Raw genomic sequence first — 24,859 nt, 5'->3', positions numbered from 1 at the left:
GTGTCTCTGGGTCTTTACATGGACATCTTCCCCTCATATGAGGACACTCGTTATATTGGATTAAGAGTCCACTCTATTGGCCTGACCTGTGGTGGCGCAGTAGATCAAGCACCGACCTGGAATGCTGAGGTCGGTGGTTCAAAACCTTGGGCTTGCCCAGTCAAGGCACATATGGGAGTTGATGCTTCCTGCTCCTTCCCCCTTCTTCCTCTCTCTCTTTCTCTCTCTCTCTCTCCTCTAAAATGAATAAATAAGTAAAAATAAAATATTCTTAAAAAGAATTGCCATAAATGTTAAAAAAAAAAAAGAGTCCCCTCTATTGACCTCATCACAACTTGATTACATCAGCAAAGACCCTATATCTAAATAAGGTCACATTTTTAGGTACTGAGGGTTACGATTTTTTTTTTTTTTTTTTTTTTTTTTTTTGTATTTTTCTGAAGTTGGAAACGGGGAGGCAGGCAGACAGACTCCTGCATGTGCCCGACCGGGATCCACCCGGCATGCCCACCAGGGGACGATGCTCTGCCCATCTGGGGTGTCGCTCTGTTGTGACCAGAGCCATTCTAGCACCTAAGGCGAGGCCATGGAGCCATTCTCAGCGCCCGGGCCAACTTTGCTCCAATGGAGCCTCGGCTGTGGAAGGGGAAGAGAGAGACAGAGAGGAAGGAGAGGGGGAGGGGTGGAGAAGCAGATGGGCGCTTCTCCTGTGTGCCCTGGCCGGGAATCGAACCCAGGACTCCTGCATGCCAGGCCGACGCTCTACCACTGAGCCAACCGGCCAGGGCCAAGGGTTAAGATTTTTAACACTTGTTGGGGGGGGGGGCGTAGGGATACACAGTTCAACCCATAACTCTTTTTTTTTTTTAAGTGAGAGGAGGGGAGATAGAGGGACAGACTCCTGCATGTGCCCCAACCAGGATCCACCTGGCAACCCCCATCTGGGGTCGAAGCTTGAATCAACTGAGCTATCCTCAGTGCCTGGGCCAACATTCAAACCAGTCGAGCCACTGACTCTGAGAGGGGAAGAGAAGGGGGAGAGAAAGGGGAAGAAAAGCAGATGGTTGTTTCTCATGTGTGCCCTGACCAAGATCAAACCCAGGACATCCACACACTGGGCGACGCTGTATCCACTGAGCCAACCAGCCAGGGCCTCAACCCATAACACTCTGAAACAGGGTCAAATTCAGGGTCCCCCAAAGTAGGACTGTTATGACTTATTAATTACTTTTTTTTTTTAGCGAGAAAGAGAGAAAGGGAGAGAGATAAGACGCATTAACTCATAGTTGCAGCACTTTAGTTGTTCGTTGATTGCTTTCTCATATGTGCCTTGACCTGGGGACTCCAACTGAGCCAGTGACCCCTTGCTCAGGCCAGTGACCTTGGGCTTAAGCTAACAACCTTGGGCTTCAAGCCAGCGAGCTTTGGGCTCAAACCAGCCACTGTGGGGTCATGTCTATGAGACTGTGCTCAAGCTGGCAACCTCAGGGTTTCAAACCTGGGTCCTCAGAGTCCCAGGTCAATGCTCTATCTGCTGCACTGACACTTCATTAGGCACTTATTCAGCACTGTTTACAGTTCCCTAAATTATCTCATTTTATCCTCGATAATCTTACGGGATAAATATTAGCTTCATTTTCAAATTAATGAATCTGAGGCTTAGATTAGATATAGTTTAGCACAGTCTGTGTTTATTTACACTGGGTAGGAAATGTAATAACTTACGAGCCCCAAAATGAGAGTGTTTTTCAGCCAAAGGGATCAAATGGCTGGAGCTTTTTTTCTAATCTGCAATATTATAGATTGGGGAAAAAATTAAAGAGAGGTTTTTTTCTAGAGTTGTGATATAGTATGTTATTTTATATTTAAGTTTTTTTAAACTTCTAATTTTAATTTCTTAGACATTAAAGACATGAAGAAGACAAGAAGTTTAAAGACATTAAACTTCTAAGACATGACATTTCCTCTTTCTTTACTTGCATTGGCTGTTCAGAGCCATTCTTTATTTACTCATTGCTTTTCAAAATCTCTAGGGAAGGGGAAGTAGACTCCACACATGAAGTCATGTCCAGTTCCTGTAGTCCCTTTAGCAGCAATCGTTCCTCAGTCTCTTCTCTGTACCAGACTCTGCTAGGAGTTCTCCGAAAGAATGTTCTGTAAAACAAAGATGCTTTGTCTGTAGGCCTCCACTCTAAAGCTGTGGGGAAGAATAGCTGAGCAGGGAAGAGACTAGAGAATGAAACTAACATCTAAAGCATGGTGTATGGGCCCTGGCCGGTTGGCTCAGCGGTAGAGCGTCGGCCTGGCGTGTGGGGGGACCGGGTTCGATTCCCGGCCAGGGCACATAGGAGAAGCGCCCATTTGCTTCTCCACCCCCCCCTCCTTCCTCTCTGTCTCTCTCTTCCCCTCCCACAGCCAAGGCTCCATTAGAGCAAAGATGGCCCGGGCGCTGGGGATGACTCCTTGGCCTCTGCCCCAGGCGCTAGAGTGGCTCTGGTCACGGCAGAGCGACGCCCCGGAGGGGCAGAGCATCGCCCCCTGGTGGGCAGAGCTTCGCCCCTGGTGGGCGTGCCGGGTGGATCCCGGTCGGGCGCATGCGGGAGTCTGTCTGACTGTCTCTCCCCGTTTCCAGCTTCAGAAAAATACAAAAAAATAAAATAATAAAATAAAGCATGGTGTATGTTTCGACTGCTGGTTCGCAGACTGGTGCTTGTCTGCCAAAAATTTCGTGCCAGTTCACTAAAGAGTTAACCACCCTGATGTATGAAGATTATAGATCCAAAGATCTTAGTCAAATTTGTTTGTGCTCAGTGTAATCTCTGACTTTGTGGTCCCAAAAATAATTCTGCTATTTTCACCCATCCCAAAGTGTAAAAGGTTGAAAACCACTGGTGTATGTCATTTTCACACCTCTACAATGCTGTCCCTGATTATTCTAATGTTCCATACTCCACCACCACCAAAGCTCCAGTCCTTCCTTTGGTTACAAGTCTGGAAATATTTCTGCTCATGGACTTATCCACATATACTCCCAAGTCCTACTTAGGTGGCATTTATGCTTCTGATTGCTTTCTTCATGTTCCAACTGATGCTACTGGTTATAATAAAAATCCACTTGGATGAATAAATGGATATGTAAATGAAATAAATATATTACCTGTGACTATATCAAGGAGAGCTCTGGATAATACAAAATATCTCTTCCTACGTCTATCATACTGAGAAGAAGCTAACAATTTGCCCTTAAGGAATCTCTTTTGGGGGCCTGTTAGGGGCAAAAAACCTTTTTACTATTCTATTTAGGCCTTTTAAAATCCAGAAGAGCCTGACCAGGCAGTGGCGCAGTGGATAGAGTGTCAGACTGGGATGCAGAGAACCCAGGTTCGAGACCTCAAGGTTGCCAGCTTGAGCACGGGCTCATCTGGTTTGAGAAAAGCTCACCAGCTTGGACCCAAGGTCGCTGGCTCCAGCAAGGGGTTACTCGGTCTGCTGAAGGCCTGCGGTCAAGACACATATGAGAAAGGAATCAATGAATAACTAAGGTGTCGCAATGAGCAATGAGAAACTAATGATTGATGCTTCTCATCTCTCCGTTCCTGTCTGTCTGTTCCTGTCTATCCCTCTCTCTGACTCTCTCTCTGTCTCTGAAATAAATAAATAAATAAATAAATAAATAAATAAATAAATAAATAAAATCCAGAAGAAAGGGGAATTGGTGGCTTCTGGAGAAGACAAAAATGGGAAGTGGAGGAGGGGGAAGGATGTAAGTGAAAAAAAGCCAAGCTCCAAAACCGCTAGCTTTGATTGATTGATTTTAGAGAGAGGAAGAAAGGGAGGGAGAGAGAAATGCTGATTTGTTGTTCCACTTATTTATGCATTCATTGGTAACACGCAACCTTGGTGTATCCAGACAATGCTCTCACCAATTGAGCTACCCAGCAAGGGCCAAAACAGCTAGCTTTTAAACATAATATAATAATGTATGTATATATCATACTATAAAGATAGTTTCAGTGGGCATATGAATTATCTATTTCTGCTTCACAAATTACCCTAAAACTTAGCACCTTAAAACAGTAATATACATTATTTCACACAGTTTCTGTGAATCAGGAATTTAGAAGTGGCTTAACAGGATGGTTCTGATTCTAGGGCTTGCAATCTAGACGTTGGATAAGGCTACAGTCATGTGAAGATTTTACTGAGACCCAAGGATTAACTTCTTTTTAAAAAATTTTTTATTCATTGATTGATGAGAGAGAAACATCAATTTGTTGTTCCACTTATTTATGCATTCATTGATTGATTCTTTTTTTTTTTAAGTGAGAGGAAGGGAGATAGACAGAGTCCCAAATGTGCACTGACCGGGATCCACCTGGCAATCCCTGTATGGGGCCTATGCTTGAATCAACCAAGGTATCCTTAGCACCTGAGGCCAACACTCAGACAAACTGAGCTATCTGCAGCACCTGGGGCTGATGCTCATACCAATTAAGCCACTGGCTGCAAGGAGAGAAGAGGGAAAGAAGGGGGAGAGGGAGGAGAAGAAAAGTAGAAGGTTGCTTCTCATGTGTACCCTGACCAAGGATTGAACTAGGAACATTGCACACTGGGCCAAAGCCCTATCCACTGAGTCAATGGGCCAGGGCCCATCGGTTGATTCTTGTATATGTCCTGACTGGGGATTGAACCTGCAACCTTGATATATCAGGATAATGCTGTAACCAACTGAACTACCTGGCCAGGGCCCAACAATTAATTTCTAACATGGCTCACCATATGGCTCTTAGTAAGAAGCCTCAATTCCTTACTGGCTGTTGGCAGGAAGCTTCCTTTTCTCTCTATATGAACTTCTCCACAGGTTTGCTTGAGTGTCTTCATGACCTAGCAGCTGGCTTTCCCCAGAGCAAGTTATCTAAGAGAGCAAGGGGAAGACTAATGCTTTTTAAGACCTACTCTTAAAAGTCATCACTTCCACTATTCAATTTATTAGAAGTGAGTTATTTAATTCAGACCACACTCAAAGATAGGGGTATTAGAGTTCACTTTTGGAAGGCAGGAATATCAAAGAATTTGTGGACATATTTAAAAACCATTAGTGTTGGGTTCAATGCACATTTATTGAACATCTTTATTGGGGTCTGAGTAGGCACTGGATTTCAAATACAAATTATTTTCCTATCATCCATAACTAAATAAATCAGAATTTTTATGTATACAGACAAGAAGCAATTTTAGAATACAGGACATTACAGGACTATGATAGGTTTAAAGCTAGATGGACATAAAGGCAAGGTTTATATCATGGACAGCGTAAGGGACTGACTTCTACTGAACAGAGGAGAGCAGTTATTTTGGAACCTGTGTGACTGCCCATTCTTGAACGTTGTAGGACCTGAACTGACAACTAAATACCAGAATCCAGAGATAGTGACTTACTCTATCTAGCAATACCTGACACTTGAGTCATTTTTTTTTTAATCTATTTACTGGCTTGTTTCATTAAATTTAACTGGTGAATTAAACTGAATTTTTAGACTCATGTATCTCATTGAGTTGTTGTAGATTTTTATTACTATAGTTCTACTGGGTGTTTTCTGTTACCTGTTTCTTTGACACAGTCAGCTCTTTTCTCTAGAATTTAGAGTGGTCATGGGATAACAAACTAAAGGCTATAGACCAAACATTGCCAGTGGACTTGTTTGGTTTGGTTAAAACAGTGTGTGTGAGTGATGTTTTAATTGATTTTAAGTACTTTTCGGTGGGGCATACACTCAGTTAGTTCCCCACAGGCCCCACCACTTTCTGTTGTCTAATACCCATCAGTTTTATTGGTCCCTAAATGCAGTTGAGTGTGAGACACCCATGCATCTAGATTTTACAAGATTTGTTTTTAATTTTTCTAAATTTATTTTAGAGAGAGTGAGTAAAGGAGAGAGACAGATAGACATAGATCTGTTCCTGTATGTGTCCTGACCAGGGATCAAAATGGCAACCTCTGTGCTTCAGGACAGTGCTCTAAGCAACCACGCTATCCAGCCAGGGCCGTGCATCTAGATGTTAAATTATAGGATTACATTATGTAATACTAGTTCAGCCTGTTCTTACTTTCCATAATAAGAGTGTCTTGTAGATCGCTTTTGGCTTTATGTCAAAAGTGCCGTTTTGATAGCCATCTCTCCTTTTTAATTTAGTAAGTATTCCCCTGCATTCTGTTAAACCCTTGTTTTCTCTCTGTCTTCTTTCCTTCCCCCATAGTCAGCATTCTTGGTAAGTCTCCTTATGCTACTTCTCTCAATGCCTGCATCCTAAATGGTATATGGGAAAAGGCAGAAATATGGAGGGCAGAGAGACTTCGTTTTTACTAATTTTTAAAATGGGGATAACATGCCTGGACAGGCGGTGGCACAGTGGAGAGAGCATTGACCTGGGATGCTGAGGACCCAGATTTGAAACCCCGAGGTTGCTGGCTCATCAGCTTGAGTGGGGATCATAGACATGACCCCATGGTTGCTGGCTTGAAGCCCAAGGTCACTGGCTTGAGCAAGGGGTCACTGGCTCAGCTGGAGCCCCCTCCCCTAGTCAAGACACATAAGAGAAATCAATCAATGAACAACTACAGTTCTGTAACAAGTTGATGTTTCTTATCTTTCTCCCTATCTGTTTGTCCCTGTCTGTCCCCTCCCTCGCTAAAAAAATAATAAATAAATAAATAAATAAATAAAGTGGGGATAACAGTGCCTCCTAGTGAATAAGATTGTCTATATATAATGCCTGGCATGCAAAAGGCGTGGGAAACTTAAAAAACATTCCTCCTCTTCTTTCTGGCAAGTACTTTCAAGGCCTTTTGGCTATTTACACAGACTTTCCACTTTGTCTTTTCCAGTCTTTGTTTTTCTCAGTTCATTGATTGACCCTTTTATTAATGCACTTATTCAACAAATATTAATTGGTCGCTTACTCTATATCAGTCATTGTGTCAGGGGCTCAGAAAAGGAGAATGACACCATTCCTGCACTTGCCAAGCTTTATGGTGTACGGGCAGGAAGCACGGGAGGACAGGGCCTCATCAGAGAGTCCTAGAAAGCTTTTCCTGAAGAAATAATGACTGAGCTGAAATCTGAAGGAAATAGAAGTGTGTGTGTGTGTATGTGTGTGTGTGTGTGTGGTGTGTGTGTTGGTGATTATAATTTCTAGCCAACAAAACAGCATATTCAAAGCCCTATGACCAAAGGGAGCATACAGGCTTACTACTGGTCAGAGATTGCAGCCTTTTCAATTTCTCCCTTTTCTGACTGCCTCCCATTGCCCTCCTTTCTTCCCTCCTCTCCTTTTTTCTTCCTTCCTTTCTTTCTCCTTGAATGTGGAGAGTGAGCACCTTCCTCAGCTCTTGACACATGATCATCATTCATTCATGCAAAAACTATCTGTTGCATTTTTATTTATCAGTATTACAGGGGTCCTTGGGTTATGACACAGTTCCATTCCTATGACAGTGATGTAACCCAAACTTTGGTGTAAGTTGAAACACACTGTAGCCTAACACAAAAGGAACACTTGTGCTTTTAACAGTTCAAAATGGCACAGGTAAGCGTACTGGGGATGTCAACTCCCTCACTTATATGCCACGTTACTGCATATTCTTCTGCCACACACAACCAAACGAGCTCGCCCATGTAGTCCATAAGTACAACGCTAATGGCATAAGCCAAAATACGTCTCAAATTTTATTTTATTTTGTTTTGTTTTTTACAGGGACAGAGAGAGAATCAGAGAGAGGGATAGATAGGGACAGACAGGCAGGAACAGAGAGAGATGAGAAGCATCAATCATTAGTTTTTTGTAGCAATACCCCGGTTGTTCATTCATTGCTCTCTCATATGTGCCTTGAGTGCAGGCCTTCAGCAGACCCAGTAACCCCTTGCTGCAGCCAGCGACCTTGGGTCCAAGCTGGTGAGCTTTTTGCTCAAACCAGATGAGCCTGCGCTCAAGCTGGCAATCTCGGGGTCTCGAACCTGGGTCCTCGCATCCCAGTCCGATGCTCTATCCACTGCGCCACTGCCTGGTCAGTCACTCATGTCTCAATTTTTTAAAGTTTTTATAGGAGTGAGCATAGTAAATTCAAAATGTTGTATGTGGAGACTGTTGTAACCCGAGGACTCCCGTATTCAGTTTTATCCCTTTTCAGCAATTCCTTTCTTCTCTCTTCCATAAGGCAACTATTTTAATGCATGCAACAGATTTTTAAAATATATTTGTGTTCTTGTAAAATTGTGCACTTATGGTTTTTGTATATGTACTTTTTTTTTCAGTGAGAGGAGATAGCGAGGCAGACTCCCTCGTGTGCCCCAGCCAGGATCCACCTGGCAACCCCATGTGGGGGTTGATGCTCAAGTACCAAGCTATTTTTAGCATCTGAGTCTGTGGTGCTCTGACAGAGCTATCCTCAGCACCCAGGGCCACACTCAAATCAATTGAGCCACTGGCTGCGGGATGGGAAGAGGGAGAAAAGGGAGAGAGGGAGGAGAGAGAAGAAGATGGTCACTTCTCCTGTGTGCCCTGACCGGGAATCAAACCTGGGATGTCCATATGCCAGGCCAATATTGTATCCACTGAGCCACTGGCCAGGGCCTGTATATGTACTTTTAACTTATGTAAGTGATATTGTATTATCATTTTTCTTTTTCACTTGGCAGTATGTTCTTAATATCCACCCAAGTTGTTCCATGTATATCTAATCTGTTGTTTCTGATTGTTACCTCATTCTCTGTCATGGCTCATCTGCTACTTTTTGTATATTTACTTCAGTTCTGGACTGTCTCCAATTCCTTCTGGCCTCAGACAATAACACTTGCACAATTTAATGAGCATCTTCAAGCATGTCCTCTGAGGTACCGGCAAGAAAATTCCTTTGAAGGGCTTCTGCAAAAAAAAAAAAAAAAAAAAAAAAAAAAAAATTCTTTGAAGAGTATAACCAGGAGTGGAATTGCTCTGTCATAGGTATGCATACATTTAATTTGACTTAGTCATGCCATCTGGGTCTCCAGAACAGCTGAAGTCCTCAGAGGTTTCCTGTTATATAGTTATCTCATCTCCATTGCTCTCCAATGCGTCTTGGGGTCTTCTTTTCCATTATTTTTCCCCTTATCCCTTTTATACTTCACAAACTCATTGTGAGTAAACCACCAGGGGTCTGTTCTTCTCCCGCAGCCTAGATCCAGATTCATTTACCATGTCCCCTTCAGGAATTCACAATACACAGTTACATACTGAAGATAATCACTCTCTTCTCAAGGAGGTTTCTGTTGTCTTTTCCTAAACATTTAAAGTACTTTAAAATTACCTCTTAGCCTATAATTGTACACTTTCAATTCACAAATATTTCTAAGAATTATCTAGTCAGTAAGGGGGACTGGAAGCAGGTGGAAACAAAGAAAAAAATTTTTTCTTTTCTTTTCTGAAGTTGTTAACGGGGAGGCAGTCAGACTCCCACATGCGCCTGACCGGGATCCACCCAGCATGCCCACCAGGGGGTGATGCTCTGCCCATCTTGAGGCATTGCTCTGCCGCAATCAGAGCCATTCTAGCGCCTGAGGCAGAGGCCACAGAGCCTTCCTCAGAGACCGGGCAAACTGCTCCAATAGAGCCTTGGCTGCGGGAGGGGAAGAGAGAGACAGAGAGGAAGGAGAGGGGGAGGGGTGGAGAAGCAAATGGGCGCTTCTCCTGTGTGCCCTGGCCGGGAATCGAACCCGGGACTCCCGCACACCAGGCCGACGCTCTACCACTGAGCCAACCGACCAGGGCCAAGAAATTTTTGACTTATTCTTAAAAGAAGAAAAATAAATGGCTATGTAATATGGAAATTGGATAGAAGAAGTTCAGCTTCATTAATAGTAAAAAAAAAAGTAATTTGAAATAATTAAAAGTCCTTTTACTCATACAAAATTGGGAAATCTTTAAAATTAAACTATGCCCTGGCTGAGTGGTTCAGTTAATGGAGCCTCTTCCCAGCACTCTGAGGTCATGGCTTTGATCCCCAGTCAGGGCACAGACGAGGAGCAACCAAAGTACACAACTAATGGAACAGGGAGTTGATGCTTCTCTCTCTCTCTCTCAAATCAATGGAAAAAGAAAATAAAAAATAAGTTAAATCACAAAAGTGGTTGTCATAGTAAACAGTAGGAAACCATCAAAATGTCTATATAATGGAATTGGTTAGATATATGCTTTATTTCATCCACAGAATGGAACAAAGCAAAGTAAATAACCTGTAAGAGTATTTAGCTAATATTAAAACTGATTATTTATGGGTGATGGAATAGTGACTTTTTTAAAATTTCTATATTCTGTTATACTGCCAAATGGCATTCTGTTATATATTTGTAATGAAAATAAAAATATCATTGGGAAATATATATCAATTTGCTTCCCCAAGGACCAGTGTGCATTTCTAAAGTATTTCATCTGTCTTTAAGTTTGTGGCTGTCTCGCGGTGGCTTACCAAACAGCAGCTGCTTTGTGATCTTACTCTCATTCATTTCCTACACATATCTCACCCTACTGAGTTAATTTGCAATACACATCCTTTCAATACTTGTAATCTAACTATAATCCACAACTTTAATCCTACTCACCCTCTCTTACCAGCTGAGGCTTTACCAGGCATCCATGGAATTTAAACCATTTGTGGAAGTTGAAGATGATTTCAGTAGTAATCCAAGTCACATAGTTCTACAGAACATTGTTCATTCCCATTGCTTTATAGACTTTTCATTTAGATTTTTATACCAATTTTCAAATAGACATAATCACATTTTTGTTTAATCACTTGATCATGAAAGACTCTCAGCTTTCAGATCAGTATATAGTGAGGACAACCTATAGTTATTTTAGGTTTCAGTAGTGCATACTCATATAAAACAAATTATATTTAGGTTAAACATTCATCCATAGATAATGAAATGGCATGTGTCTAAGAGTATAAATAGGAATCATCATCAGGCAGTTTTTGAATCATGGTCTTAAGGATAATAGATATGCTTAAACTGTTGAGTTGGGAATTACCTGGGGACTAGACACATATTTTGATAGTTTTATTAATCTGTTTATTCATGTATTCCTTTATTATTATTATTTTATTTTTTTAGCCAGAGCAACAGACAGAGGGACAGGCAGAGAAAAAACACAGGAAGGGAGAGAGATGAGAAGCATTAACTTGTTGCAGCACTTCAGTTGTTCACTGATTGCTTTCTCATAGGTGCCTTGACCAGGGCCTTCAGCTGAGCCAGTGACCTTGGGCTCAAGTCAGGGACCTTGGGCTTCAAACCAGAGACCTTTGAGCTCAAGCCAGTGACCATGAAGCCATGTCTATGATCCCATGCTCAAGTTGATGACCCTGTGCTCAAGCTGGTGAGCCTGTGCTCAAACCGGTGACCGCAGGGTTTTGAACCTGGGTCCTCTGCATCCCAGGTCAACGCTCTATCCACTGTGCCACTGCCTGGTCAGGCTCGTGTATTCCTTTAATAAATGCTTATTGAATAGCTACTATGTGCTTGGCACTGTGCTAAATAATATTGCTAAGAAGATGGAAAAAAAAAAGAAACAGACACATCCCCTCTCTCTGCAGAGCTTTAATTGTACTGTGTGTGTGTACAAATACTAGCCAAAAACCCCCGTAAAATTACACCTGTAATACTGACTACAAAAAAATGGGTGTTATAAAAACATATCATTGGAATTTAAGCAATTGGAGCAGAGGTCAAAGGAGGCTCCTCTGAGAAGCTGACATTAAAACTGAGTCCTGAAGAAAGAGCAGGAGTTAGATTGACAAGGTGGGGAAAAGCGCTCTAGGGAGGGAGACAAACAGGCACAAAGACCCTTAGGGGGAAAAGGGTCACTTAGCGCGTAATTTCAGAAACAGAGAAAAGGCCAACATGTCCGAAACATGATGAGAAGATAGAGATGTGGCTAGAGATGTAGACAACAAAGACCCAGATCGTCATGGAGAACATTCTAGATATAAAGGCTTGCAGAAGGAGCTTTGTAGTAGCTAGGATAAAAAGAAGGCCAATGCAACTGAAATCAGTGAGTTTGGGAGAGAAGGGAGAGTGGAGTCCAGACAAGTCGATAGACCATGAAGAGTTTCGTAGGTCATGAAAAAGATTTTGTCTTTGGTCTTAAGAAAATAGATAAGGAGACTTGGCTTGGGGTGGTGAACAAACAATACGACATACAGATAATGTATTCTAGAATTGTACACTGGCAACTATAATTTTATTTATCAATGTCACCCCAATTCAATAAAAATGCAAAGAAAAGAAAAGACAATAGAAAAACACTACATTTTGGTTAGGGAAGAAGAACTTCCCCTCCCCAAAGAGTACTTAAAAGAAACAGCTAAAAATGTAGAAGAAACAATGAAAATGATAGAGTAATGGAAAACCAAAGAAAAAGTGTTTCTTTTAAAAGGTTGCAAGGTTCAAGAGCCCTGTCCAGGTAGCTCAGTTGGTTAGGGCATCTTCCTAATGTGCCAAGGGTACAGGTTCAGCCTCTCATCAGGGCACATACAGGAATCAACTAATAAATACATAAATAAGCGAAACAACAAATAGAAGTTTCTCTCTCAAATAAAGAAATAGTTGAAAGATTAATATGATGATGACTAAAAAAAGCAGGACACTGACTCTTGGATTTGTGTTTATGAAAAATACTGTCCAGGCGCCAACGCAGCGGATAGAGCGTTGGAAGGGGATGTGTTTGTTCCCTGGCTTGTAGATGCTCCACTCCAGTCTCTGGCCCTATCGTCACTTGGACTCTCGTGTCTCTTTTATGAAGATGCCCATCACAACTAGTTATTAGCTCTGTGAGGACAGGGGGTGTGTCCAATCCAGAATGAGCTCATTTTGAGAGCCTTACCTTAATTACATCTGTACAGACCCTTTTCTAAATAGAGTCACAGGTACTAGGGTTTAGGACTTAGACATATATTTTTAAGGGACACAATTCAAACCACTTGGCTAATGGGATAAGCAAAAGGGAGGTATCAAGGATGACTCCGGGGTTTTAGGTTTGTGCAATTAGATATATTGATATAATACTGTCATTCACTGATATATGAACTGTTACAATAGGAACAGATTCAAAAGAGACCATTATTTTTTTAAGCTTTTTTTTTTGTTTCTTTTTTGAAGGAGGCGATTATAAGTTTAAACTTGGATGTAGTGAATTTGAGGTGACTTTGAAAGCAGCAAGCAGAGATGTTGGGTACAGAGTTAGCATGTAAGGTCTGGAAAAGCTGAGTAGATGTATAAAGAGAAAGAATGCGGCCCTGGCCGGTTGGCTCAGCGGTAGAGCGTCGGCCTGGCGTGCGGGGGACCCGGGTTCGATTCCCGGCCAGGGCACATAGGAGAAGCGCCCATTTGCTTCTCCACCCCCCTCCTTCCTCTCTGACTCTCTCTTCCCCTCCCGCAGCCAAGGCTCCATTGGAGCAAAGATGGCCCAGGCGCTGGGGATGGCTCCTTGGCCTCTGCCCCAGGCGCTAGAGTGGCTCTGGTCGCGGCAGAGCGACGCCCCGGAGGGGCAGAGCATCCCCCCCTGGTGGGCAGAGCATCGCCCCTGGTGGGCGTGCCGGGTGGATCCTGGTCGGTCGCATGCGGGAGTCTGTCTGACTGTCTCTCCCCGTTTCCAGCTTCAGAAAAAAAAAAAGAAAAATCCTTTTTTTAATTTATTTATTTATTCATTTTAGAGGGGGGGAGAGAGAGAGAAAGAGAGAGAGAGAGAAGGGGGAGGAGCAGGAAGCATCAACTCCCGTATGTGCCTTGACCAGGCAAGCCAGGGTTTTGAACCCGCAACCTCAGTGTTTCCAGGTTGACGCCTTATCCACTGCGCCACCACAGGTCAGGCAAAATCCTTTAAAAAAAAAAAAAAAAAAGAGAAAGAATGCTGGAAAACTGGGACAAACTCATTTTAGTCATGTTAATGTCTATGATGCCTAGAATATCAGTATGGAAGTATCAAGAAGGCATTTGGATTATAATGTAGAAGCTGTAGAAACAAATTCTAGAGCCATCAGTTTATAGATGACCATTAAATCATGAGAATTGATGAGATTGCCTGGGTAAAGCGGGTTGAGTGAGAGAAGAAAGAGGGTCAGAACTATTTCATTAGGGAATGTCAGTTAAGGAGAAATTCCTTCCCCTGAGGAAACAGGTAAGTATTGGCCAAAGAAAGAGGGAAAGAGAGAGAGTGTTGTGACAATAAAGTAATAAAAACTAAGGAAAAACTGTTTCTTTTAAAAGGTGAAAGGATGTTTCAAAATGGAGGGAGTCATCAACAGAATAAATGCTATCGAGAAATCAAGCAAGATGGAGACTGAAAACTTGCCATTGGGTTAGGGACAGGGAAGTCATTATTGAGAGTAAAGAATTGTAAACAGAAGCTAGAAAGTACTAAATGGGGGGGGGGGGTGAGGAAATGGAAATTTCTTTAAAAAAAAAGAAAAATCTTAAACTTACAAAAAATTGTAAACATAAAAATAGTACAAGGAACACATATATCTTTCCTAGATTTACCTACTAATAACATTTTACCCCATTTACTTTGTTTTGTGTGTATTTGTTTGTATGCATATTTTTTGAGTCACTTGACAGTAAATTACATATAACATGGACCTTTATCTTAACTACTTCAGTGCGGACCTGTGGTGGCGCAGTGGATAGAGTGTTGACCTAGAACGCTGAGGTCGCTGGTCTGAACCCTGGGCTTGCCTGGTCAAGGCAAATATGGGAGTTGATGCTTCCTGCTCCTCCCCCCTTCTCTCTCTCTCTCTCTCCTACTAAAATAAATTAAATACTCCAGTGTGCATTTCCTTAGTAATATTTTCTTATAGAACTGATATAGCAACTATCCATTGTAAATATCAATATTTACATCAACACCTTTATTTAATCCACTGTGCATACAATAGTAGTCTCAGTTGCTAAAAATTTCCATCATAGAATTTTTTCTTTTTAGTACAAAATTCAGTTTAGAGGCAGGTATTGCATGTAATTGTCATGTTGTTTTAATCTTCTTTAATCTTGAACATGTCCACAGCTTTTCTTTGCCTTTTATGGTATTGACACTTTTTGAAGAACAGGGTCTTTCCATTTCATTTTTTAAAACAGAATTTTCTCTTCTTCAAGTTTGCCTGATGATTTTGTGCCATTGAGTTGAGCTTATACATTCTCAGCCACATTGTATCTTTCTCACTATCACATCTGGAGTTGCAAAATGTGTAAGCATCTTTTCAAAGAAGCTTGCTTGTTCAGGAAAGCAAAAGATAAGGTTGTAGCTATAAGGCAGTATTTCTCAACCTTGGCACAAATCAGAATTACTCAAGTAGCTTTTAATCCAGTGTAAAGTCCCCTCCGAGTAGCTTTTAATACCAGTGTAAAGTCCCCTCTTGCAGAGATATTGACTTAACTTGTCTAGGGTGGAGCAATAGACATCAGCATTTTATAAAACACTACAATGTTACTAATGTGCAGCTAAGTTTGACTGAATTTGCTGTAAGGGTATATGGGTGGTGATGATGGTGAAATAGCATGATAGAAGGTAAAGCATGTTTGAATGCTATTTAGAAATTCAGTATAACAAGAAAAAGGCTGAGGATTAAAGAAAGATATGAGGAGTTCTGAAACTTTTTGTTTAAATCAGGGGTCCCCAAACTACGGCCCACGGGCCACATGCGGCCTCCTGAGGCCATTTATCCGGCCCCCACCGCACTTCCGGAAGGGGCACCTCTTTCATTGGTGGTCAGTGAGAGGAGCATAGTTCCCATTGAAATACTGGTCAGTTTGTTGATTTAAATTTACTTGTTCTTTATTTTAAATGTTATATTTGTTCCCGTTTGGTTTTTTTACTTTAAAATAAGATGTGTGCAGTGTGCATAGGGATTTGTTCATAGTTTTTTTTTATAGTCCGGCCCTCCAATGGTCTGAGGGACAGTGAACTGGCCCCCTGTGTAAAAAGTTTGGGGACCCCTGGTTTAAATCCTTTGTACTTTCCTTGAGTACAACTGTAGCAAAATAATATGAGATAATGGTATCCTATTTCACCTTCGATAATGAGGATTAGGTCACACATGTAGAATGTGACCAATTATATGTATTTTGAGAATTTCTGTGAAAGTTAAATTTTCTTAGAAAATATAAGAATCCAAATAAACCAATAATTTTTCATATTTTAGCTAAGTTAATTAATATTTTACAATGAACACTGTGTAAAAGGATATGCTACACTGTGGAAGTAGATTATTTTCTTTGTAAAGTAAGATATGATATTACTTATCAGATAAGACAGAAACTTGTATCATTGACAGTGGAAAATAAAACCACTAACCACTAACAAGAACCACTAACATAATTTGGTATTATGCAGCATGTCGTTGTAGACAAAATTGCAAAATAGAAATGTGTTTTCGTTTTGAAGTCTGCCCTGAGAAAGTAGTAGAGCCCTGTGGGCTAGTATGGTTCATGAAACCTTTGCTCCTATTGACCATGGGGGGGGGGGGGGGAAGGAGATGAACAAAACCATTTGGAGAAACTGAAGCTTAAAAATACTATGATTTCATAAATAAAGAAATAGAATGGTAGCTAAAAAGAATGTTAACAAGTTAATTAGGAAAGGTTTGACAGTAGGAAAAAAACATACGAAGATAAATCCCTTAGGCAGAGAGGGAAAAGGTTGAAAAGACAAAAGATTAAGATTAGACAGACTCTCAGCTACCTTCATTTATTTTTATTTTTATATTTTTATTAATTTTAATGGGGTGACATTGATAAATCAGGGTACGTATGTTCAGAGAAAACATCTCTAGGTTATTTTGACATTTGATTATGCTGCATTCCCATCACTCAAAGTCTAATTGTCTTCTGTCATCTTCTAACTGGTTTTCTTTGTGCCCCTCCCCTCCCTCAACTTCGTCCCTCTCCTTCCCCCCAGTAACCACCACACTCTTGTCCATGTCTCTGAGTCTCATTTTTATGTCCCACCTATATTTCTTCATATAGGTCTTAGTTTTACCATCACATAACTATACTTACGTCTAGACATCTCCTATATGACTTAAAATTTTTTAATTGAAGTGAAATTCACATAAAATGAAGTCATTTAAAAAGGTACAATTCAGGACATCCACAATGTCATGAAATTACCACCTGTATCTAGTTCAAAAACATTTTCATTACCCCAAAAGAAAACCTCATATGCATTACTGAGTCACTCCCTCATTTGCTTATTCCCCAGCCATTGGCAATCACCAGTCTGCTTTCTTTCTCTATGGGTTTACCTATTCTGGACAGTTCATATAAATGGAGTTATACAATATGTCACCTTTTGTGTCTGGCTTCTTTCACTTAGGATAAAGTTTCTGAGATTCATCCACTTCGTACCATGTATCAGGACTTCATTTCTTTTTGTGGCTGAGTAATAGTCCATTGTACGGATGTACCACATTTTTTTACCCATGCCTCTGGCGATAGACATTTTTTGGTTTCCATCTTTTGGTTTTTATGATTAGTGCTGCTGTGAACATTTATGTATAAATTTTTGTATGAACACCTTTCAACTCTTTTGGGTATACGCCTAGTAGTGAATTGCTGGGTTGTATGGTGATTCTATGTTTAACTCATTGAGTAATTTTTCACAGCAGCTGCACTGTTGTTCTACATTTCTTTCAGCTATGTATGAGTGTTCCAGTTCTTCTGCATTCTCTACAACACTCGTTATTTTCCACTTTTTGGATATAGCCATCTTAGTAGGTGTGAGTACTATCTCATTGTGGTTTTGATTTGCATTTCTCTAGTGCAGGGGTCCCCAAACTTTTCACACAGGGGGCCAGTTCACTGTCCCTCAGACCATTGGAGGGCCAGACTATAAAAAAACCCAAAAAACTATGAACAAATCCCTATGCACACTGCACATATCTTATTTTAAAGTAAAAAAACAAAACAGGAACAAATACAATATTTAAAGTAAAGAACAAGTAAATTTAAATCAATAAACTGACCAGTATTTCAATGGGAACTACGGGCCTGCTTTTGGCTAATGAGATGGTCAATGTCCGGTTCCATATTTGTCACTGCTAGATGTAACAAGTGATGTGACGTGTTTACGGAGCTGTAAGGCGTGCATCCCACGTCACTGGAAGTAGTACTGTATGTGAGCAATGCCATGCTTTGCGTCTCTTACTGACCACCAATGAAAGAGGTGCCCCTTCCGGAAGTGCGGCGGGGCCGGGATAAATGGCCTCAGGGGGCCGCATGTGGCCCGCGGGCCGTAGTTTGGGGACCCCTGCTCTAGTGACTACTGATATTGAGCCTCATTTCATATACTTATTAATAGCTATTAGCTTATCTTCTTTGGAGAAATGTCTAAGTCCTTTACCCATTTTATAATTGGGTTTTTTTTCTCCTGTCGTTGAGTTGTATGAGTTGTTTATATATTCTGGAAACTAGACTCTTATCAGATATATGATTTTCAAATATTTTCTTTCTTCTTACATTAACTTTTCCACCTGTGTCCTGTAAGTCATTTATCTTCTGGAAGATCTCAACAATAAATGCATTGCTAACTATGTCCATGCCACTTAGTCCTTCCTTAGGGTCTTCAAAAATGATCGTTATAAAAGACATTTGATGAATCTCTTTTGTTGTTGACCTTTCAAAGCCATTTTATTATGCAAAATTAAACTGTTTACAGAGAAGTGACATGATATAGTTGCTAAGACGATAAACTCTGGAATCCCAAAGTACCTAGATTCTAGTCTCAACCTAACCAGTTCTAGCTCAGTTGACATTGAGCAATTTTCTTCACCTGTAAAATGGAGATGATAATTGTACATAGTTCATGGGCTTATTGTGAGGATCAATATGAATATATAAAGTGCTTGGAGAATGTGACATGTAAATGTTATATAACTGTTAGCTATTATATAATTCATAATATTAAGACCATTATCAATTATTAAGGATATAAATTGTTCTAGTCATTTTATATTAGTGTTCAGAGTATTTTTTTAATCAGGAAATGATAATATTACTTATGTGTGATTTTCAAAGAATTTTAGACAGCTAAAATAAAATATATTCCCAGAAAAACACTTCTCCAATTTTATAATAAAGCCAATAAGATTCATAAGCAGAAATTCATTTTTGGGGGAGTGTTTGCTGTCTTTATTTCAAGTAATTGTTAAAAATACCATTTAGGCCTGACCTGTGGTGGCGCAGTGGATAAAGTGTCGACCTGGAAATGCTGAGGTCGCCGGTTCGAAACCCTGGGCTTGCCTGGTCAAGGCACATATAGGAGTTGATGCTTCCAGCTCCTCCCCCTTTCTCTCTCTCTGTCTCTCCTCTCTCTCTGTCTTTCCCTCTCCTCTCTAAAATGAATAAATAAAAAATTAAAAAAAAGAAAAAAGAAAAAAAAATACCATTTAGGTTATTCCTCAAGACAAGAGCAAAGATCACCCCCTGCAGAAACTTGGGAACCATGTACAGAACTTTACACAGAACAGAGGACAACACTTTAGTTGAAGTCTGCTGACCAGAGAATGGAGTTCTGAATGGATTCAGCCAAGAAAAGAAAATCACGTAGGGAAGGGATGGAGTTTATATGAATCAAACATCAGCTGACCCTGGCCGGTTGGCTCAGTGGTAGAGCGTCGGCCTGGCGTGCGGAAGTCCCGGGTTCGATTCCTGGCCAGGGCACACACGAGAAGCGCCCATCTGCTTCTCCACCCCTCCCCCTCTCCTTCCTCTCTGTCTCTCTCTTCCCCTCCCGCAGCCGAGGCTCCATTGGAGCAAAGATGGCTCGGGCAATGGGGATGGCTCCTTGGCCTCTGCCCCAGGCGCTGGAGTGGCTCTGGTCGCAACAGAGGGACGCCCTGGAAGGGCAGAGCATTGCCCCCTGGTGGGCGTGCCTGGTGGATCCCGGTCGGGCGCATGCAGGAGTCTGTCTGTCTCTCCCCGTTTCCAGCTTCAGAAAAATACAAAAAAAAACACAACAATCCCAAAAACAAACAAAAACAACAAACAAACAAAACAAAACAAAACAAAACAAAACATCAGCTGCCATCAGGGTAAGTCTTGTAATAGACACAGGTTGAGGTGCTGTTTTTGGAACGTTCAAGTACAGCCTGGATTCCATGAATCTATTTGGTTGCAGCCCTGGCTACAGCGTCACTCAAATTCCTGAGCTGCCCAACTTTCGCAGTTAAAGGTCCGAAGTCAAGGATCAAGTTCCCCTGGAAATCATTCCTATCTGTGGCAAAATAGTAAATACCCTAAAGCCTATAATCTTCCATGTTGCCTGGAATTTGAGGAGCTTCATTTGACAAGATGCCAGCATTTACTCTGACCCCACTGGAAACATTTGATGATTCTTAAACTGGGTACAGGGTACATGGATGTCCATTTTTAAAAACATACATTATTATCACTCATATACAGGTTATATTCACTCTTGTGTATACATACATATATGCATAAGCAAAAAATTGTAAAGGTTGACAATGGTGCTTCCTCTCCTACTTCATTCCCCTATTTCTGCCTATTCTCTCATTCATTGACGTACTTCTAGAACGAGTGGTCTATATTTGTTGCTTCAGTTTATCCACAAGTAGCACCTCTTTAATCCCTCGCAACACAACTGTCTATCCTGAAATGATGACATTTTTGAGTCTCTGCCTCACGTCCGTCTTTTAAAAAAAAATTATTTATTCATTTTTAGAGAGAGAGAAAGAAAAGGGGGGGAGTAGCAGGAAGCATCAACTCCCATGTGTGCCTTGTCTAGGCAAACCTAGAGTTTTGAACCCACAACCTCAGCGTTCCAGGTCAACACAGAGGTCCCCAAACTTTTTACATAGGGGGCCAGTTCACTGTTCCTCAGACCCTTGGAGGGCTGCCACGTACAGTGCTCCTCTCACTGACCACCAATGAAAGAGGTGCCCCTTCCGGAAGTGCGGGGTGGGGACGAATAAATGGCCTTAGGGGGCCGCTTGCAGCCCGCGGGCCGTAGTTTGGGGACACCTGCATCCAATGCGCCACCACAGGTCAGGCCCTCACACCTGTCTTTATTCTTTCTTCCCAGCTGATATCATTCATGACTCACCTAGCAGCATTATGCAGATGACTTAAGTTTGCATCCCCATCTAAATTCTAACTCAAGTTTTAGACCTATAATTATATGCCAGACAACCTAGTCTTTTACTTTATCAGATATATTTCTTCTATTAAACAGGTTTTTCCAATTCCCATTTCTTCAAATCACATCAGTTTCAATCTTAAGTCTTATAGTAATTGCTGGTCCCTCCCTCTTCAATCTTTTTAACAGATGATATTATGTCTTGTGATTTCTACTTTAAAAATACTTTATTTCCACTCAATGGTTATTACCCCCATTTTAATTCATTTTCACTGGGTGCTGGAATTATTTCAATAGCCCTTCTCTTCCTGACTCTACTTTCTTTCCGTCCTTGAATGATAAAGGAAATCTTTAAGAAGAGTGACGTAATGATGTGTGGTGCTAGATAAGAAAGATAACTTCAGTAGTATAGTGGAAGATGAAGAGGAGAAGGGAAGGTGTTGACAGAAGGAGATGAAGCCCTAAATTGTGGCGGCGGTGATGGAGAAGATGGATGTAAAAGGGTCAAGTGGACTGGCGACCAATTAGAGCTGGAAGGACTTACATATAACATTATGTATTCTACTCTTATTAATTAAGGACAGCTAGTGAATTTTTGCTAAGTGAGCCATACCCATGCTTCTGTAATAACTGTCATACTCGGAGTGGACCAACCAACCTCCTCCATCCAGACGGCGGATCCCAGATTGGCCGCCTGAGTGTTCAGGAGCGGGTCCCTCTAGCTGCCGTCTCTATGGTTCGCGGAATCTCCAGGTCCAGGCTTGACCCGTCCGGCTTTTGCGCGTGCGCAGGCCCAGGCACTGGCCCGCCTCCCGCAACTGCCCGGAGCCCCTGTGGGAGGGGTGGGTCTGGGAAGGTTGCGGCGGCCGCCGCCGCGGCCACACCACCTAGGACCGTGCCCGAGGAGTCCTCCGCCGCCTCCTTGGGCAGCGCCGGCCCGGCCCAGATGGTAGGTCCCGAGGATGCTGGAGCCTGCCCGGGAAGAAACCCCAAGTTGCTCCCTTTGCCGGCGCCCGAGTCGGCGGGCCAGGACGGGAAGCTGATCCGGGCCACGGGCGGCTTTGGCGGAGGCGTCGGCGCTGTGGAGCCGCCGGAGGAGGAGGAAGAGGAGGCGGAGGGGGAGGAGGAGACGCCGCCTCAGGAGCTCCTCCGGTGTTACCTCGCGGCCACCGGGGGCCAGCTGGAGCCGGCGCTGTGCTACTGTCCGCTCCCCGCCGGCCAGCCGCGCGCCTCGCCGCCCTCCGCAGCCCCGCGCTCGGCCGGCCGCCCGCGGGACCCCGGCCCCAAGCTCCGAGGCGCGGAGGCGGCGGGTGCCAGCGCGCAGCGGCACGGAGGCATGACCAACGGGGACTCGGGCTTCCTGCCGGGCCGGGACTGTCGCGACCTCGGGGAGACTCACGGGCTGGCCCGCGCCCGCGCCTGGGATCCGCGCCACCGCCGCCTCCGCCCGGAGGGCCCTGACGACGAGGGCGCGGACGGCGGGGGCAGCCGGTCCGACTGGGCCGCACCGCTCGAGGACCCGCTGCGGAGCTGCTGCCTGGCGGCGGTGGACACGGAGCAGCCCGAGGGCGCGGGCGGCGGCGCGGGGGACCGGCCGGCCGGCGGGGGCGGCGGCGGCGGCGGCGGCAGCGAGGACTCGGAGCAGCCCGGAGCCGGCGCCGGAGCCCGGGGTCCCGAGGAGGGCACGGTCCCCTCCACCCCGGCCGGGAGGACTAGCGGGGGCGCGGGCGCCGAGCCGTGCCTCTGCTTCTCCGACGTTCACTTGAACTCTCGGAACACGTTCGAGGTGAGCCGCCGCCACAGCGCCCGCGACCACCTGGCCCCGGCGGGGTCGCCGGTGCCCTCGGCTGCCGCGGAGCAGGGCCCCGCGGGGACCTCGGCCCGGGCTCGACGGAGCGGCGGCTTCGCCGACTTCTTCGCCAGGTACAGCGCTGGCTGCGCCGGGGCTCGGGGCGGGTTCGGGCCGAGAGCGGTGCGGGGGCCTCTTCCGCGCGGGGCTCGCTGGCGTCAGGACTTAGCTTTGATTTGTCACCGGGGGAAGAGGAACTGGGTCTGCGCTGTGCCAGCTGTGGAAGTTGAGTCCTGTGGGGGGCGAGTCTTTCTGTTCTCTTGTCGGCTGGAGGTTGTACCTGCCTTGCACACCTGGTGTCTGTGTATTCGGGGCCTGGCAGCCTGGTAGTGAGTGCCCTACCTACAGTTTTGCCTCTTCTGGAAAAGCAGCCAGCCCCCCACCCCCACCCCCCTTTTAACTGTACTACAAAGAATGGGTGGGGGGCGGTGGCGGTGGCGGTGGCGGTGTGTGTAGGACTGTGGTTGTGAAAGAGAAACCGAAGTCATTTTGCAGAGCTGTCTTCGTGGAGTCAAAGCCACTCAAACAGTTTGGGAATTCTTGAAATTTAGAAGAGGTTGTGTTTCACAGTATTTAACACACACACACACACACACACACACACCCCACTAGTGGCCTTTATTCAAATGCAGTTTGGTGTTTAGAATTTGATCCTAGTCTTTAAAGCCAAATTACTATGGCGGTTTATCTAGGAAATCCTTCTTCTCTATTTCTGCCAGATAGGCCTCCACTTTTTTCTGTAGCTTATTTTTAGTTTTTCTTTTATGGCATTCTTTATATCAATTTACCTGCTATTCTTGAAATTAAATTATGGTGCTGGCCATTTTAGATTTCAGAGTGGGTCTTTGTTGGTTTGTCAGGGATAAGTAAGTAGTCAAAAAAAATATTCCCCTTAATGCACATTAATGAAAAGAAAAAAGCAGTCTCTTTTGAGTCAGATTTTGACTCTCTTTCTTTAAAAAAGCTGTAGGCAAATAGGAAGGTATTCAAAACTTGTAAATCTCTCACTTTTAGAAAAGTTCTCTCTCCTGTGTTTTTGTTCCTTTTTCAGGGATCTTCACAAAACCCAGAAATAAACAAATTCTGCAGCTCAAATTTTAGGGGATTATACAATTAGTGTGCATTGTAAACACAGTCACAATTTTCTGATTGTAATTAATATCTCATTCATTTTTATTTTATTTTATTATTCCTTATTTTTCCTGCTTGTAGAAATTTTTAAAGTTGAATTTATTAAGGTGATCTTGGTTAACATGAACTGCTTGTAGAAATTTACAAATAAATTATAAAGTTGTTTAAATCAAGATGGAGAAATCCCAATTTTGTGTTACTCATAGGATAAAATTTTTTTCTTTATCCTGTAGGTTAATAGGATTTTAATTAATATAGCTAGTTGAAATTCATATGGCCATACTAATCATGTGTATCAGATCAGTTGGTTTGAAGTTAAAAAACTTGGGTGCCCTAAAGTTAATTTCTCGGTAAGTCTCATTTTTCTTAAATGAGATCTAATTTTCTTAAAGCAGATTCTAGGTGTCACTGCTTCAATATAATATTGGTGAGAAAGTACAGAATTAGACAGAGGCACAATTTTTCTCATAGCATTTAGTCAAAACCTTAACTGGATTCTGAACACTTTAAAGGCAGAGACTATGACATTCATTTCTGTATCTATAGTGCCTAGTGTTGGTATAAAGAACCCTCTCAGAATCTGTTGAATTAGCAATTTACATGGACTCTCTCTTTACTGTTCTCTAGGTGGTAATTTGTACCCAGTAATTTTGAACAATCTTCCATCCCCAGGCAGAATAGTCAGAAATTTTCCTTGTT

General features: G+C 42.9%; 1 protein-coding gene across 3 annotated transcripts in view; it reads left to right on the top strand.

Annotated features, from left to right (window-relative positions):
- Positions 1-21,997: 21,997 nt before the first annotated feature.
- Positions 21,998-24,859, top strand: part of TBC1D12 (TBC1 domain family member 12) — a 99,083-nt gene continuing 96,221 nt past the window's right edge. For 2 of the 3 annotated variants that reach the window (XM_066355289.1, XM_066355288.1), the window contains exon 1: positions 21,998-23,103. In XM_066355289.1, the coding sequence (XP_066211386.1) occupies positions 22,127-23,103 (977 nt within the window). In that variant the 5' untranslated portion in view covers positions 21,998-22,126. The remainder of the gene's footprint in view (positions 23,104-24,859) is intronic. The other variant, XM_066355290.1, reaches the window with a different exon arrangement.

The sequence above is a fragment of the Saccopteryx leptura genome, chromosome 13 (assembly GCF_036850995.1).
Source record: "Saccopteryx leptura isolate mSacLep1 chromosome 13, mSacLep1_pri_phased_curated, whole genome shotgun sequence".
Lineage (NCBI taxonomy): Eukaryota > Metazoa > Chordata > Mammalia > Chiroptera > Emballonuridae > Saccopteryx > Saccopteryx leptura.
The sequence above is the reverse complement of the archived record's forward strand: the minus strand, read 5'-3'. Positions and strand labels throughout refer to the sequence as shown.